This window comes from Micrasema longulum, unplaced genomic scaffold (assembly GCF_059751315.1).
Source record: "Micrasema longulum isolate JH-2025_06_02 unplaced genomic scaffold, ASM5975131v1 h1tg001139l, whole genome shotgun sequence".
Classification (NCBI taxonomy): domain Eukaryota; kingdom Metazoa; phylum Arthropoda; class Insecta; order Trichoptera; family Brachycentridae; genus Micrasema; species Micrasema longulum.
The window spans coordinates 91711-110222 of NW_028278327.1; the positions used below are offsets into that span (position 1 = coordinate 91711).

At 32.5% G+C, this 18512-nt stretch overlaps 1 protein-coding gene across 1 annotated transcript; it reads right to left on the minus strand.

The window, feature by feature from the left end:
* Positions 1 to 5618: 5618 nt before the first annotated feature.
* Positions 5619 to 17340, minus strand: LOC148276831 (myrosinase 1-like). The gene is made up of 6 exons (XM_088233694.1): positions 17260 to 17340; positions 15536 to 15639; positions 9837 to 10427; positions 8208 to 8461; positions 7354 to 7592; positions 5619 to 6005 (listed from the first exon to the last, which is right to left on the minus strand). The coding sequence occupies exons 1-6, from the start codon at positions 17304 to 17306 to the stop codon at positions 5702 to 5704; spliced, it is 1539 nt and encodes a 512-aa protein (XP_088089820.1). The 5' UTR covers positions 17307 to 17340; the 3' UTR covers positions 5619 to 5701.
* Between the last annotated feature and the right edge of the window lie 1172 nt (positions 17341 to 18512).

Consider the following 18512-nt stretch of genomic DNA (forward strand, 5'->3'; position numbering starts at 1 on the left):
AGCCATCTCCAGGGTAGAATGTGTTTGGAAAAAAAAATCAATAGCTTACACTTTACAGACACAGCACGTCTTTTTGCATTTGAACCAAAGATTCTGCATAAACCTAGAAATTACAGTGCACGAATAATAAAGGGGTAGTTGAAATACACAAACACCCTAATAACATAAATAAAGATGACCGAAGAGCTGAAATTAAACTCGACATGGTTCCCGATACTACACACCACAAAAATGACACAGAATGTACGTGCTGCCGACTGCAACACGGTACAAATTACTAGTACATAAACACATTTTTTTCTACAAAACACACAGTTTGCCATAAAAATGGCTCCTGCAATGGTAGCTCAAACATCGAAACCAATCCAACTTACATGGGATCACCTAAAAAGTATACGTATTGGTATTTTGGTTTGTATATATTTTGTAATTTTACATATGCACTTAAAAATAACATATATTTTTTTAAGTGTTTTTCCTCTATGGGTATCACAACAACACTGTAGGTATTACGTTTGTTTTGCACCTGTGTAAATATTTTAAATTGATTTCATTTTATTCAAATGAATATTTTTACACCCAGGTAATGTTGATGAGTGGCCCGGAAGAGGAAAATTTAGCAAGTGGGCTGTATGGTTCTAAAAAAGGTTCAACTCCACTGACCCGCTGTTGTGTTGAGGCGCGACGCGGTGCTGGAACCTTCTAGTGGAGCTGGCGGTCGTTGGATGCTGGCACAGCTTGTGTATGGAGCTGGCGATCTGGGCCAACTTGTTGTAAGTTTGTGTTGGGAGCACTTCCCAGTTTGATGTAAGTTTGGTACTGAATTCAAATTTGTTTTTGACAGGCACTACACGCGTTATTATTGTTGCGTGGAGATGCGTTAGGAAAATGGGAAGTGGGGCGGGTATGGATAGGTAGATATTGTTTATTGTTAGGAGTTGTTTCATACAGGTAGATAGCAAATAATGCTATAGTACTCCTGTTGAATTCAGCATTTTTGTCAACAAAGATTTGGAAATACTCTAAACATAAATATATTAAGTATTTAAAATTATAACTCTTTTTATTCTTAATTATAATATATAACTCACTTCCTCATATTTGTTCTTCTCGGATTTGGTAATAACATGTCATTCTCGATTTCTTCGATCATTTATTTAATATTTGATACACTGCATTTTAAATACTAACCCTAATACAAAAAAAAATTTATCTTAGATTAAATTTTGCGTTTTTTTTCAAAACATACCCTTAATTTAACAATTAATCCTACTATCTGGATTTTTGCATATCCGGATAACTGACACGTAATTGGAGTTTTACTATAACTTTTTACATTCCCAAATTTTGTTGTTTCTAGGTAATAAAATAATCTAGTAACGTGAAAATTACACAGTGTGTAAAGTGGCCACTTATATCGACACGGGTAACCCCAGTGAGGACACATTTTTTTATTATTAATTATAGTTTGTAAGAGAAAAATATGAATAAATAAAAATAAATAAATACCAGCCAATGGAAGGTCATAAGCCTTCCATATTGCTTTTTCTAAAATGTTCTCCATCCCTGTTTTAAATGGTCAATCTTAATGACTCCCTAGAGGAATAAAACCAGTCTTTTATCTACAAACATTTGGACAAACTCAAAATATTGTAATACAACCAACTGGTCCAAGAAAAAGTTTAAAATTTGGAAAATCGTTTTCAGGCGTTGCATAATATGTGAAACAATTTGATCAGATGAATCTCTTCACAGCAATAAAGGTTTCAGCTCTTAAATTCACTAAAATCAACAGACGGAAAAATTGAAGAAATACGGATGTTCAAACATGGAAGAAATGGTGAATGTTACACAGTGTGTAATGTTGCCATTTAAACCAGCCATTGAAAGGTCATAAGCCTTTTAGATGCCTAGATTTCCATATTCCCTTCTCTAATATGTTTTCCGTCCCTGTTGTAGTTTGATAATCTTATGGACTTCCTAGGGGGTGAAATCCAGTCTTTTGTCTACAAACATTTAGACAAACTCGTAAAATATTTTTTTTTTGTTTTTGTAAAAATAATAATGCATTTTGTGATAACGCTATAGAAACTTTATTCATGTAAACTCTAAACTAATATTTGTAAATGGTTTATATCAAGTTCTCTAATCTAACTGGAGCTCTTGGGTGACAACATGTAATAATTGGTGTCTTTTATTTGCATAATTTTATAATGGCATTAACCGACAAATTACCAACCCATAAACAATCCATTTTCGTTTTTTTTCCATAAACTTCTTATTTATTTATTTATTTTAAAGAAACAAACAGTCGACAATGATATGGTAACATTAAAAAAATACAGTTTAAAGACAGACCAGCAAAGTTTCTAAATAAGAATTATACATATTATTAAATTGTGTTACAACAAAAGGGTGTGTTTATGTGTATTTGTATGAAAGTAAGTGTAGATGTGTGTTTATATGTATTAGTGTAGGAGTAAGTGTTCAGGTGTGTGTAAGTGTGAGCATCATTAAATAGTAAGTGGAATCGTACCCCAGCCAGAAATAAGGAGTCTTTATTTATTTTTAAATAAATTAAGGGGCATGTAAAATATATTTTCAATAAAGGATATCAAGTAAACTATTCAATCTTTGACTAGATTTATTAAAACTTTTAAAAAACCAAACACTAGCCATTTTTTTGTGTTTATTTTTATTTAAGAAGGTAAAAATGAACAGAAAGTATAAAAGGAAAAAGTTAGAGAAATTATAACAATTATGTGTTGTGATAGATTTCCGATTTTCGGGAAGCCATGTTTAGCGTGTTTTAATACGGACGGGGTCCTCCTTTTAAATGTCAGCTCAACTCACCGACGACAACTTGTGATGTCACGGGTGGAGTAATTTCTAAATTAAAAAACTTTAAATAAAGAAGAAAGAAAAATAATACAACATACAAAAATAAAATAATATTTTTCGGCTTACTTTGATTGTATATTAAATAAATAAATAAAAAAAACACTGAACTTCATCATTGCTTAAAAAATACATGTTTTTTGTTTGGTTCTAGAATAAAGTTCGTAAAACATTAAAAAACTCTATTTAAAAATATTAAAAAATGCTAATGAATGTTTTGAAATTCTTGAAACCTATTTAATACTGACGATGCCACGAGAGCTGTGAAGCCGGTATTTGGTAAAAATAGGTGGTTTAAGCATCAACCAGTCATTAATTACAGTTATTTTGAAAACATATATAAATATTTTGACTTGTGGGTTGGATTTTGGTTGTTAATCAAGGTGCTCCAAGTTGTTAAGCAAGGTGATATTTAAGGTCTTTATAAGTTTACTTACTCAAAAATATTGTCTCACATTTGAACCGGTGCTTTGTAAATTATGTTTAAATACCTATATAATATAAAGTTTACAATACATGAGTATGCATGTAGGTCAATATTATATTTTTAGTTTTTTATAGGATACTAAGATTTTTTTAGATAAATTTTATATTTGAAGTACTAACTTTGTGGTAATTCATTATAATAGAATAAATAAAACAATTTTGTTTTTCACCACTTATTTTTTATTTTTTTCTACTGACCGGTTTCAAAATTTTACAAGCTTTTTTATCAAGGTATACTTAACTAACTACTTTTATCCTATTTTATTTTATCAGTATCTGTGTTTCTGAAATCAAACGTCTTATCTTTATTTTTGTGTTTTTAAATTAATTTTAGTGTCTTTTATTACTTATTAGACTTATTATTTCCTCTTTTTTTTCTTTAAAGACAATTAGTCTTATCTTGGAGCTCAATTTTTATTATTGATAAAATTTATTTATTTAGCAACACATTTATTTTATATAATTTATGGAAGATGGTGGAGTTCTAAAATTGAGGATGTATATTATATGAATAATGATACCAATGTTGTATCGGGCATAGAAGAAACCATAGAATTAAGAAAAGTCTAGAAACCGCATACGAGCATCAAATAAAAGGCAACTAAACTACTCATAAATGAGTAGTTTTACGTTTTGACCCATTAGTTTCTTTGTAGACGTCGCGTCGCTCTATACGCAACTCCTGATTTGAATTCAACTATGCCGTGTTGTGTCCTTTTAAAGTTTAGAAATACTGCTAGGATCTTAAAGAAACAGTATGGGATCACATTTTATGTGTAATTATCAAATGAATGTGTAAGTAGCAAATACATTACTAAAAAAATTATTATTTTTCCATCTGTCAGATTATTGAAGAAATCAAAATGGAAATTTCGTTAGTGTTGCAAGGGTAGTATTTTTTTTACCCTACTTTGCTCATCTAATGAGAGAACTAATGAAAATTAGACCTCGGAATTAACAACTCTGTGGTGAACATTTGACTGACATTATCTTTAAAACATCAAATATTATTTAACATGATATAAAAATATCCATTTTATGGAAAATAATATTTATTTTATATTTTAATTTCAAAGTTCATTAATTCAATTACTGTGATTAAATGACCCTTTACTTATCTACTCTGTTATGTCAATCAATAATTCCGCGTGCACAATAAAATTTTAGAGAAATTAACCGATTGCTTTTTTTTTTACCTTACATTTGTGTAATGATTAAATTTTTTCCCATCGTGCAACATTACGCGGTGACATCACGAATGCGCACGGCGAAAGTTGAGCATAGTGGAGGAATTTTCAAACACAGTCCGATGTATTTAAATATGATTCGACGCTCTTTCTGAACTATTAATTCTGTAGAAGAAACCTTCACATTTTATCACTTTTGCACAATATTTTAAATCATCCCACTTCGCCTGTTTATCTGAGCAAGCTCTGCCAACCTCACTCACAGCATGGGCTAACTCTTCGTAAAAGTAACGAGAGAACTTTTTTAATACCTCTTTCACAATACTTGTTGCTCGGTTATGGAATAATCTACTTACAAATGTCAGAGACGCTCCTTTTTTATTTACATTCAAATCTCGTATGAAAAGACACTTCCTGAATATTCGAGTTTTTCCTTTCTCCTCGCTAATTCCTTCCCTCTTTACCCCCTCCTCTCTTCATAGTATAGTGTAGATATTTAGTCAATTTTTAATTCTTAAAAATGTATATGTTTATCAATATATATATTTATCAATATGTTCTTAAACAAAATTATTAATATTCCAACAATATGTTCATATACCACTGATTTTCTCAAATTAAACGGTTTGGGTAAATGGGAAGAAATTACTTTAAGGCAATATGCCCACCCTTATGCGTTTGTATGTAAACTGTATATGTATATAAAGTGTTTAAATAAATAAAATAACCAATAAATTCCTAAACAAAACAAAGCTTATTTACAAATTGTATGGATTTTATGTATTCTTCCTAAACCTCAAAAAAATGCTTCAGTTAACAAAACTGAAGTAAAAAACATTTTGTTTTAATAAAATACTAATTTTATGTTTGAAGTTTTCATTAGTTGCTGTTATTAAAATAACTTTAAATTAAATAAGTGTAGGTAATATTATATTTCCATGTTTTCAATATAAACATGTTAAAATTTTTGGCTTTAAATGACTACCATCGGTTAAAGTAAACCACCACTAAAAAAAAGCAGGTCGCCCGTAATGATTAAAACTTTAGCCACCTATTTTAGATATGCACAAATAGTTAAATAAATAAACATATTTAAATGTGCGTCTGGGTTGAAAAAGTCAATACTGTTTTTAGGTCATGGGATGAAACAAGTGAACATTATAATAGTTCTTTCTTGGTTTTGGCCAAACCCATTTTCCTAATATGCCAATACCTAGAATCAACACTACTACAACAACCAGGACCACAGTTGGTATAAATAATGGACTGTTTTCCTTTTCTTGGACCCGGGTTGGAGAATCCACAACTGGTGGCAAGAATTCCGGGTTCACTAGTCGTGTTCTGATTATTTCTCTGTATACCCGACCCGATAGTCTGGATTCCCTTGTCTTCTCGGGAGAGGAGAAATCTACTTGATAAAGGCCACATCTCTCTCTAAAAAAATGTTTAACGCATAAATCATTTTAATAAGGAACCAAATGATATGCACAGATTCCATAACACCCTACGGCACCTAGTGGTAGATAGCGCACTTCACTGGTACTAAAATTGCACCGTTTTGGTACATGAAGCGTAAGAATGATCACCTTGTAACAAATGATCAAGATACGTTGCATTTGTTGTATTCATGCAGTGCCCTATGCACCATTGGTTTTGGAGAGGTGTGGTGACAATATTTTTGCAGATTTATCTTAAAACTTTTAACAGATGTTATAATGTACACCTTTACTCATATTCGTATAATTTATTTCAGCAGCTATACCAGTTTCCAAACTTCTAAATCTAGAGTTAGTAGTCAAGAAGAAAAATATTACGTAGGGGGTGGTTCGATTTGATAATTAACATTGAAGTCCAAGAACCAATGCCGTAGCCTTCTATAAAGACCGTTTTGAGGGAGTGGCATTGGACCTGGCTTAGGCACGTGCTGCTGTTGCTTCAGCAGAGCTTTAATCCTTAAGTAGCCTTTTTTTTACGTCTGTGGGCTCCCACCGTCCAGGGAGGCCTTTGATGATGATCTTTGAGCTTTATTTGGTGGAACTAAGGGACGCGGGATTAATGTAGGAGAAGTCGAGTGCTGGATGACGATAGGATCTCCTGGGTGCGTTTTGTGATGCCCACATGCTCCACTAAGGAGCTGATGTGGGAAAAGAAGATGAATAATATCTACCAAGATAGATATTTATGCTGAAAGAAGATAATCCAGAAGTACATAATATGTACATTATTCGATTGAGGAAAAGAGGGAAGTGTATTCTTTCCTGCATGGTATTAAATTGATTGGATATGACGAATTTACCAAAATTATTACAAAACGTTTTAACAGCCTTTAAATTATTTTTGAAAACCTCCTGATCTGTATACTTGACAGGACCTATAAAAGGACCACAGATAGTAAGCGGGAAGCTCCATTTACATAGAGAGAGAGAAAACGAGACAAGACCACATGGTGTGTTCAAAAGATTGATTAGGATATCCCCAGCAGCACGAAGAAATTGACAACATTTAACAAGACAAATAATTGTCCACAATCCTTAATAGCAAAGCATCTTGGTATGCTCCATGTTAGAGCAGTAAGACAATGTGAGATCACACAAAGCACGCAAAACCAAGGAAATTTGAAGTAATTTGCGTTGTGCATCACTGCCACACTACCTTATATATCTGTACCATTTTCAAAATACAATAAACCTCTTCGTGGGCATTAAATCGAAAATTACCATTAATTTGGAAACATCCCTCGTGGTATAAAAGAGAGATAAGAAAAATATATCTGGTTACTTACGTATAGCCCTTCAGCCACTCAAATCCATCCATAAAACCCTGCAATGCTAATGATTTGATATTGTATCCATCTATTAAAGCATTGTAAATGGAAGATATGTGCTTTTTTATTAGATTTGTACGATTGTCATCATATAGTCCAGGAGGACTACAAATTTTTGGGACAGTGACGGATATTTCGATGTTGCCATACGTTTTATTCACCCATTGAATAACTTTTTGAAGACCGTCTGGGAAAAACTGCAAATATTTTCCGGTTATTTTTAAAAAAATTGTAAATGTATTACACAAAAGCATGATATATATTTTGAATAACCAGATAATTACGATCAGCTGTTTGCATTTCTGGAAAACGTGAAAGTGATAATCAAACATCAAAATGAAAACATGAACCTATTAAACATATTATGCCATACAGCATTCCGCTATTTTTTAACTCACCAATAAGACGGAACACAAGAATTTTATAATTCTTCATTTGATAGAAATTCTGAATCTGGTACTAAAAATGAAGACGGGATACTGTAATTTTGATCAGTATGTCAGTCAATCAGTATTTAAACATGGGTTGAGTAAGATAATTAATTAAATTAAAAGCTGAATAATGTTTTGTTACGTTGAAAAGTAACACAGCCGAAGAGACCAATCTCTTTGTATGCAATCTATAGCAACTAAAATGGGTAATTTTGAAAATACTATCACTGGCTCATGATCCATTTTTCTATGGTTCTAAAATGTAAATACTTCGAGGTTTTTATTCATCATAACTACATGATTTATCAATTGCAAAGTTTTCCCGATTAGGCACAATGTTTATCTTCATTATTTAGTGTTTATTTGTCATTCAATAGCTACCTTAACTCCGGTGGAATCAGTTTCGTTTCCATTGATATCTTGTATAATTTTATATCCCATGTCAACATTGTGGTAAGTATTTGAATTCTCGTTATTATTCCTCTCTTTTTCACAAATAAATGCAGTGAAGTAATTGATGCCAAGAAAGTCAGCAGATCGTTTTAAGCCATCTCGCTCTTCTGAAGTAAATTTTGGTAGTCTGGAGTACTGAAAACCTTGCATTTTACTCAAACTGTCTATCTTTTTTATCATTTCTACAGGATAATCACCACCAGCTGATAAAATTGGATTGAGGATCCATCCAGACTATTTGAAAACAAAAAATGTGTTAAAATAGTATTCTTAGTGATTTAAGTTCAATTTTCTAAATAAAATAAACGTACAGTAAATTGCATACCCAAATCTGAATCTTCGATTGAATTAGAATCATTGAACATAGAAGTAATCCAACTCATAGTAATTGAAATACCAATCGTACCTAAAATAAAATAATTCGATGAATGAAAATTAGACAAATTTATTTTACCTGCCTAGTCAAAAAAGTTTACATTATGTATACCTGTAATCTATGGTCAAACCCAATGAACATGAACAAAATGTAGTATGTTTTGATATTAGTACAATTTTCTTAGAATCAAATCCAATGACTTACGACAAAGTGGACCATGGACTTAAAAATATTTTTTTATTTCATCTAAAAGATATGAATTTGTTGCAACAGAGAAGGAAAACATTTTTGTGAAGGGAATATGGAAGTCTAGGTATTAAAAGAGCTTATATCGTGTCATTGGCTAGTTTAGGTGGCCACTTTACAGACTTTACACTGGCAAGGAAATCCAGCCGGTCAACAAACATTTGAACATACTTAGAACATTGTAGATTATCTAAAAGAGTTCATTGTGAATTTTTTTTTAACAAAAAAAACAATGCCGTCTCATCTATTCTCTTCCGAGGAAGCGAATTGTGGCACCTCACTAGGGCCCAAAGCAGCAAAATAATACATTTTAAGAATAGGTGTCTAATAAGAATTTTGGGTGTGCTGTGGTTTGTTTTTTTTAAGAAATGAGGTAATAAGCATAATTAGACACGGCAGCTTCCGGTGACAACTGTCATCAAGCACAGGCGATTCAGTTGGCTTGGCCATAAACTGCGGATGCCTCATGAGAGATTACACCACGCCTGCCTGCTTTACAAGGTATTAGGTTTTTAACATCCTAGACGACCATTGCTGTTCGTCGGCAATTCATGTCAGAAACCTTACTCATTAGAATACACAGGAGCTGGCAGCCGACAAAGAGGCCCGGAGGCTGTTTGTGGACTCCAAAAATTGGCTTCAATGAGTGGACATGAAATAATAATAATGGCGCTTAAATAATTATTTTTATTTCGATTTAACTGATCGTAAATGTCAAATATATATTCAAAAAATATTTTCAAATATGCAAACAATAATACATTTAAAAAAAAAACAACGGTGTCATCAATGCACTAATATTTAACACATGAAAAGAAAAAAATAAGCAAAAAGGTAAAATAAAAATACTACTCAACGCCAAATTGTAATTTCCAATTTTCATGGTATAATTGATTGATGAGAATTAAAATAATTGATATTAATTAGTCCCTTACCATTCTGCGTTGTTTTGAAAGTGCTATTATACAAATGATACACTGAAGCATGAGCCTTTAGAACGTTGTGAACGCAAACGTACTCTGCAATACCATGAAAAGCTACGCTTGGGAATAGTCCAATGTTCTTATCGCTTTTCATACCATATTCATACATGCACATGTTATAAGGATCATCGAATGTGATCCATTGTTCCACTCGATCGCCAAAATGTTTAAAAGCAACAGTCGCAAAGTCAAGGAAGAATTCAATCATCAAAGAATTAGTCCAGCCGCCGACACTCATCAACACTTGAGGAATATCCCAATGGAACAAAGTGATCACTGGAGTGATCCCATTTTGAATCAATTCATCGATCAAATTGTTGTAGTATCTTAATCCATCTTTGCTAAAGTTTTTTCCATGGCCGTTTGGTTGTAAACGGCTCCACGATAAGGAGAATTTATAAAAGTCAACTCCTAGTTCTGTTAGAATCTGGGCATCGGTTTTGTACAAATGATAAGAATCGCACGTCACATCCCCGTTGTTTTTTTCCTTAATTTTATGACTCTGATGGTGTGTTAGACAATCCCACGCACTTTCAGATTTATCTGAAAATAAAACCGTTTCAAATTGATACAAATAATATTATTATTAGAAAGAAAGATAATTAAGGATATATAAAGTTTTCCGAGGGAAGAACATTTGGCATTTGGTTGTTCATTTATCATCGATTCCTGCCAATGACATTGTTTCCTGACAATGGATATTGAGGGCACATGTTTGCATACATATTTTGTATAAATCTTTCTGGGATTCGGGCCCGGGAGCTCATCCAGGTATACAAGAATACTTTCATTTTTTAGTTTATAATTCAGAAAGGTTTTGGCTGGTTTAATATTCTTTCCCAAAATAATATCTAACTACTTGAATGCCTATGATATCCTTGCTCAAATTAACATTAATGTACCTCACCGTAATTTGCGTACCAATGCTACCTTTGCTGTAGAATTTTAGAACCGACGTCAGGTTCTTTTGATCTCCACCAAGGATCCTTAGAGCTGCTAAAAAAATCTCACTAAACAGTTCTGTCGATGTATTTCTACAGCAAAGGTATGGATTCTAGAAGCAAGCGATCTTATCACTCCAATCTTAAAGATGGCACACTTTCTATGTCTGCTTAGATCTTGCCATGGCGATGCCTACTGTACTTTCAAATGGTTTTTTGATAGTTTCTAAGATTCTAAAATTTAGATTGATTGATTACATTGTACAGGATAAGTTTAATTCAATATGTTTTTCTTCAATAATGTCAATCAGTTAGGGCTTCCTTAAGCCTGTTGATTGGCTCAAATTTTTTTAGACAAACGGGTTAACCACTACATCACATCATCGATCCTTATTTCCTTTTTCTACTACTAACTAAATACCTAGATCATTGTTGTAAAAAAAGGAATCTAAGGTGATCAATCTTAAGCTTTAGGTCCAACGATTTCTTACGCTTTGGGTCGAAAGTTTCAGTAAGTGCATTTTAGTATTTGTATGTAGGTGTAGTGAGTGTTCTGATGAAGAGACGGGTACGTCTCGAAACCGGTAGACAAAAAAAGTCGGTAAATAGTTACATACAAATATTTAACAACATTAATTTTAATTTTCATTTAAAAGTAACGTTTTATGTCCACCTTGCCAGGAATCCACAGGACCTTAAAAATAGTAGGCAAATGCACCAACCGGCGCGGCGGACTTATCTTCAATCGATTTCCTATTTCAGAATTTTTACCGGAGAGTTGCCGTCGAGTGGAAAACACTCGTACCTATTAAGATAATGTATGGATTAGGTATCGCTATTACTACTACTACCATCACGCTATTTCTTCTTAGGGGTAGGCAGAGAATGGACCGCCACACACATCTATCCTGGTTTCGTTCACATTCATACATCTTGTCATACATGCCCTTTGGTTCTGTCTGCTTTTGACATGACAATGTACTATTTTTTTTCACATGTAGTACTGTTAATATCCCTAATAAATAAAATAAAGCTTGTTTTAAATTGAAGTATTTCATTGTTCCTTTACTGGTGTTCAAAAGGTAAGACTGATCACTTTACATTTCTGTAACAAATTGTCGAGATACGCTGCATTTAATTTTATAATGCAGTGCCCTATGCGCCACCGGGGGCGGATAAGGTTTTGGTTGTTTGATGACGTAAAAATCCGTCTCAAAGTTTAATGGTCGGCACATTTTTCAATCGTGAAAGAGGTCTCGGGGGCGATTCTCGACATGATTGACATGATTTTTTTATTTTCAAAAACATGTTTTTACACTGGAATATTATAAAGTCCCGGGAATGGCACCTCAACCGAAAGAACTGACTATCATGCAAGAAAATGGTCAAGATACTATTATTATTATTTTATCATTATTTTTTATTTTTTAAATTATTTTTTTTCCCTTTTTTTTGCATCATAACAGGCCAAAAAGGAATAAAAAAGTTCTGCCTTTTTTTTATTTGTCAATAGACTATTACACTAAGCCAAAAATATTTTTTTAAATTATTTTGATATGGCGCTATGATTTTTTAAAGTTTTGTATTTCTAAAATAACTCCGCGTGTGACGTCAGAGGTTCTTCTCTATCAGTTCTTCCGATTGGTTCGTTTACGGTAAGCAAGCCGGATATCCTTCATAGCTCTCATATTATTGTTTGGTTCATATAAACCAGTGATGTCGCTTTAAGTAATGCGTTTTTATTAAAAAATACATATATATTTTTTTACATTTTCGAGAATATTTACAGAACAGTTTAATGCACAATTTTTTACCACACGCAATAATTTTTTTTTGAATCCAGTTTCCCGTAGAGCTGAAGTTTTTTATTACAGTGGTGAATTACGACACAGAACGCACATGCTTCAGAAAAATCACATTACAATTTTTTGTGTTCTCACCGGGAATCGAATCCGGAACCCTCCGTGCGTCAGTCGAGTGTCTTGACCACTACATCACGGAGGTCGTGATTGGTGTAAATAGCAATGCAGTGTGAAAGTTTCTCTAAATAGAATTCTTGAAAAACCCTTCGGTTCGCCGAACATTACGTAAATTAGAGTATTTTTCTTGATCAAAGTACGACAAATTACCATTTTACGAGCACTTTATTTGATGAGTAACAGTAATTAATTTGATTTGTGGATTTGCTCTATCCATGAAAACCAATTTCAAACAGCTGACTTTTAGTTACTATAATGTATGTACGTTTTAATTACATGAAGCGATATTGAAAATAAAAACATTATTGGTCAATTTTATTGACAATTTTTCAACAAAAATTCATTTTTACGGCAAATTCAATCGAACAGAGTGATTTATTTTTTAAAAAAACTGGATTTTAGGAATTTTAGGATCATCTATGAACGCAGATTAACTTTTCATGCTCCCGTCGAGAGATCTTGTGACTTTACACTGAAGATAATGGGTTTTTTATTTTCCGAACTGGGGGGTTTTCAAGATTTTTAGTACGCTCAGAATCCTGTACAACTCGATGGTTCGGACCAGGGTTAAGAGTGCCTCGATAATATGAAGTCCGCACAAGGCGAGATATTACCTCATATTGGAGAGGGTTCGGAAAAAAAATTGGATGCATCATAGAGAGTATGGTAGTTATCTTTAGCTTTATCCTATTGCATTCTTCTTGGGCACCCTCGGGACTTACATTTTGCAATTTATAAGGGATGTATTCACACTGACACATTTTTTCAGACTAATAAGAGGTTTGAACGAGAACTCGGCCATTTTTGAAAGCATTCATTTTTATATTCCTGATGGTTATATCCGAGTGTCAGCACTGACTGTTTTACCTCCCCGCTTCCAGAACCAACCTGCCTCGGGTTGTGCCTATAAGAAGAGCATGCAAGCAGCTTAACATTGTCACTTTGGAGATCGACATCTTTCACATCAGTGAAACTATGTGTAAGAAGCCAATACACTTGCTATTAGAAAGTATTATATCTTAATAAATCGTTAAATAAATTAATTTGAATAACAAACCAATAACAATCCCTACATCCCGACAAATACAAAATAAAATTCGGATGGGGCAGTTATCCTTAATGGTGCCCTGTTGCAGAAACTACACTAGCCCGAATATTGCGTGTCGGTAACTTATATCAATTTAATCATCAATGCAAGCGTAATGCACAAATACTAGATCTATTTTTTTAGAGAAAAATAATTCCGAAATCAAAGCAATTGCTCAGTATCACCCTGCAAAACTCTGCCAAAAAATTGACATCGACGGCCTTTAGGACATCGAGGAGTAGACAAGAAGCGACCTGCGTGAAGGGGCTCTCCTGAGGCATCGCACACATCCAAACCAGATCTACCACCGCATCTGCCTTGGTGCGAAGTAGACTCGAGAGTGGCTCGATGATTTGGGGGCCACATGAACTGAAGTACTCTCTTATGATAGAGAAAATCCAAAAGAAGTTTCTGAGATATCTCTACATGAGAGAGTGCGGGTATTATCCTTGGCTCTACCCGACCGAGTTTCTCCAGGGTATGCTTGGCTACAACAGTTTAGAGACTAGAAGGAATGTGTATTTGACCACACATTTTTATCGATTGTTGCACGGTATGATCGATAATTCTGAAATCATGATAAGCATTGGTTTGTATGTTCCTGATAATTACCTAAGACAGCGTCAGCATAGATTGTTTCATATTCCAATATTCAGGACCAACCTGCCAATGGTTATGCCTGTTGGAAGGGCTACCGCTATGCTGAACAACATCGCTCTGGATATTGATCTGTTCCATGTATCCGAAGGGGTTTTCCGGAGCAGGATTCTTCGACTACTTTGACATGAGTCTCTTTCGTGTATTTTTTTTTCTTTTTTATAATATGTACGTATTGAATATATTTTTGTAATGTATATGTTATATTTAAAATAAATAAATTGAATTGAATTGAATAAATTGAAAATCTTCAAGACACTCGTTATAGGCTGCTGCGTCGGTTCTCGGTCTTAAATTTTGGTTATAAAATCAAACCAGTTTATACCTAATATTCTCCTCAAGCACTTAGAAGTATAGTGTTTTGAATTTTAAGGTAATAGGATTAAAATTATAATGGACTTCATTTGAATAAACTAAAGATTGTCTTTATTGTTTTACATTCGTTAGTTCTTTATTAGTCAGTACTAGAATTGAAATTTAATCATATATAAAATAAATAATGTGATCCCATGGTAATATTGCATACACACGTATCAGAGGTCCGAGGTTTAAACCTTGCTTTTCCACAACTTGATTCCCGCTATCGAATACATACAATTATTTTTGACTGTTGGAAAATGTCTCGAAAATTCATAATCGGATACTTAAATATATATATTTCTTATATTTTTAAATCCGGACCTAATATTATAAAATATAAACACACCATAATTCAGAATTTAATGCTACCTTCTTCAATACTATATTATTTTTTACACCGATAGCTATATTTTTTATTTTAACAGAATTTTCTGTATATCCCGAACGCCTTTATTTTGCAGAATTATATCCTTCACATATTCATAAAATAGTGTTGTTACTAAATTATTATAATCCAACATAGTTAACCCTGGAATTTCTATTAAAGATAACTTTCTCCCTAAACATTAACTAATTTAGCAATATCTTGACATTTTAATATCTCATTATTTAAATGTTTTGAATTACCACTTGAATTCCAGCCTCCTTCAATTTGGTACGCGAATGAGGAGACACCAAATCTGATCACATCTGAAAATCTTTTGATCTTTTGCCTGCAAGGAACTGCATTGCTGAAATAAATATAATGTAATAATTGATTATCAAACTGTTTTTTCATAATAAGTATCTTAATTATTCCTCAACTGATTTTCCTGGTTATATTTTTGTTGACTAAACTAATAGAGATGATTCTTTACGGTGATACGATATTTTTCCAGAACCAGAATTGTTCACAAATAATTGAGATACATATTACAAATTTTGGAAATGAGTGCTTAATGTTTTTAAAGGCTAATTAAAATGAAAAATTATGTTTTTTTATTTTTTATGACAAAGTTGTAATGGCAGTATAGCATACAGTACTGGCGTTTATCGTCATAAATTGTGAGATGACATATTTACTCGCCGCACGTCTTATTGACTATTTGAAAAAAAAAAGATTGAGTGTCGTATATCTTTGGTTGAAACATTACATTTTTGTTGGCAGCTTGAGGACTCAAGTCTTTTTGCCGGTATCCACATACAAGACAAAAATGCTCATTGATAGCCACCCAAAAAATCTCTTTGTAATCTGATAGTCTTGGCATCTTTTATTCTTTATGCATTATCGGATAGTCTGTACTTACCATGTACTATTTGGATGAAGGAAAAGAGTGGAGTGAATTTTTCGCTGACTGGGATTAAATTGATTGGACATGATGAATTCGCCGAAATAATTACAAAACTTTTTAAAGGTCTTAAAATTATTTTTGGAAGCCACTTGGTCTGAATATCCGAATGGACCTGTACAAGGGCTACGGATAGTAGTGAGAAGCTCCATTTGGTATTAAAAGAGAAGGAAACGGACTAGACCACGGGATGTGTTCAGAAGATTGATTAGGATATCCGCAGCAGATATTGTTTTCAAAAATATTTAAAAACATGAAAACTACATAATCACAAAAACTTTTCATAAATCTTAAAATAAAGATACAAGAGACGTGATTTTTCATTATCTCAGCCCGCTGCTACTAGGAAACTGCGCGATGATTTGTTTTTGTTTTGTTTATTTAAACAAAATGAAAAAAAATGTATCTGGTATTCGCAAAATTAAATAAACTTCTGTTTTATAATGCAGTCATGAATTTTAAAAATGTAAATTACTGTTTACTAAGTGTTTTTGAATATTTTTATATAACCACTTACTGACTTTTCTATGTCTCACCAATTAGACCAACATGCAAAACCCACTATAAAAAAGTCGGAAAATGATTATATACAAATATTTCATCACATTTAGAAAAATGTTTAACCACTAAGTTAATGCTTTAAATATAAATAATAAATTGCTGTTAAATAGGTGCGAAGGTTTTCACGGTCACTTTTATCAATATGTTTCTTTTTTGGGTGATACCGTGTCTGTTGGATTTGTTCTGACGTTTCGGCTACCATTGTATTGTACATACCACAAACATGAATAGCAATGATACGGTACAAATTACTAGTATTTAAACGCACATTTTTTTCTACTAAACACTCAGTTTCCCCTAAAAATGGCTCTTGCAATGGTAGCCGAAACGTTAGAACAAATCCAACACACACGGTATCACCCAAAAAAGACACATATTAATAAATTACTGAATTTATACAATTTATTTCTAGGGTACGATAAACTTTTTAATTATTAAAATTACTAAAAAATGTTCTCTTACCAGTTGATTGCAGACAAAACACAAATTATAATACATCCAAGATACATTTCAAACGTGTGGATTCGCAAAATAACTGTATAAGTTCCTTGTTTTATTGCCAATAACATCACGACGCACAGTAAATAAAATTAACATTAAAATAAATACTAGTATAAAAATTGTGATAAAATGCACAGTGGTACTAAACGAAAAATTTGACGGTATCATTACAGGCATAAAATCATCCAGAGCAGGCTACGGCCCTGGGTGAAAATTATTTAAAAGGTGAAATTCTTCCACTTTTTTTTCTTTTTTTTAAATAAAACTTTTAAACACTGTTCTATATTTTATTTATTTGTATTATATTTTTTAAAATTTATGTTGTTTATTCACTCATCCTTTTATTTTTATACAAACTGTGCGTCTAAACAATGTTTCTCTCTTTTATTTCTTTATAGAGTATTTTTTTATTTATGTTGTTTATATACTCATCTTCTTTTTTTATACAAACTTTAATTCTGAACAGTGTTCTATCTTTTATTGCTTTATATTGTATTTTTAAAATTTTATGTTGTTTAAATACTCATGTTTTATATAACTTCTATGAATGTAAAAGCCTTGTGAGCGTGAAAAGTTAATAAAATAAAATTTTAGTTTATAAAAAAAATTAAGGCGATTATTTAAAACACGTTTTTGAGTGACACATCAATGATGATGATGGATTAATACATTTATTTTATTTATACTTCCCTTTGTCGCTACCTTGTAGACAACAAGGGGAGGGGTTTAGTAATTTAGTTAGTAGGGGAAGAAATATAATCAATTCGTAATAAATAAAAATAATTGCTTGCTAGTATGAGTGAATTCGAAGAAATATATAGGCCGGTTTTATAAACATCTATTAAACTTCCGTAAGTGTAACGAACCGTTGGCCGTTCGTTACGATATCCGACGGTTTTGTGTTCCATAAACCATTTTTGTTAACGGACGGTCGCCGGTAAGCATTTTCATAGAAATTCATATTTCAGTCGCAGCTTTTATATTTTTTGTCAATTGTCTATGAAAAAACTTTTCATCTAAGCTCTTTCTGTCAAATGCGAACGGTGCGCATTAGTATTCACTGAATTTAAACATACATCAAATACAAATACTTGACAATTTTGAACGAAGTTTTTACACAAAAAAGAACTATGAATTGAGAGTACTATGAATTAAAGTTTTAATTATTAAAAGCAAGCAGGAAAACAGCAGATAACGATGGGTAGTGTTTATTA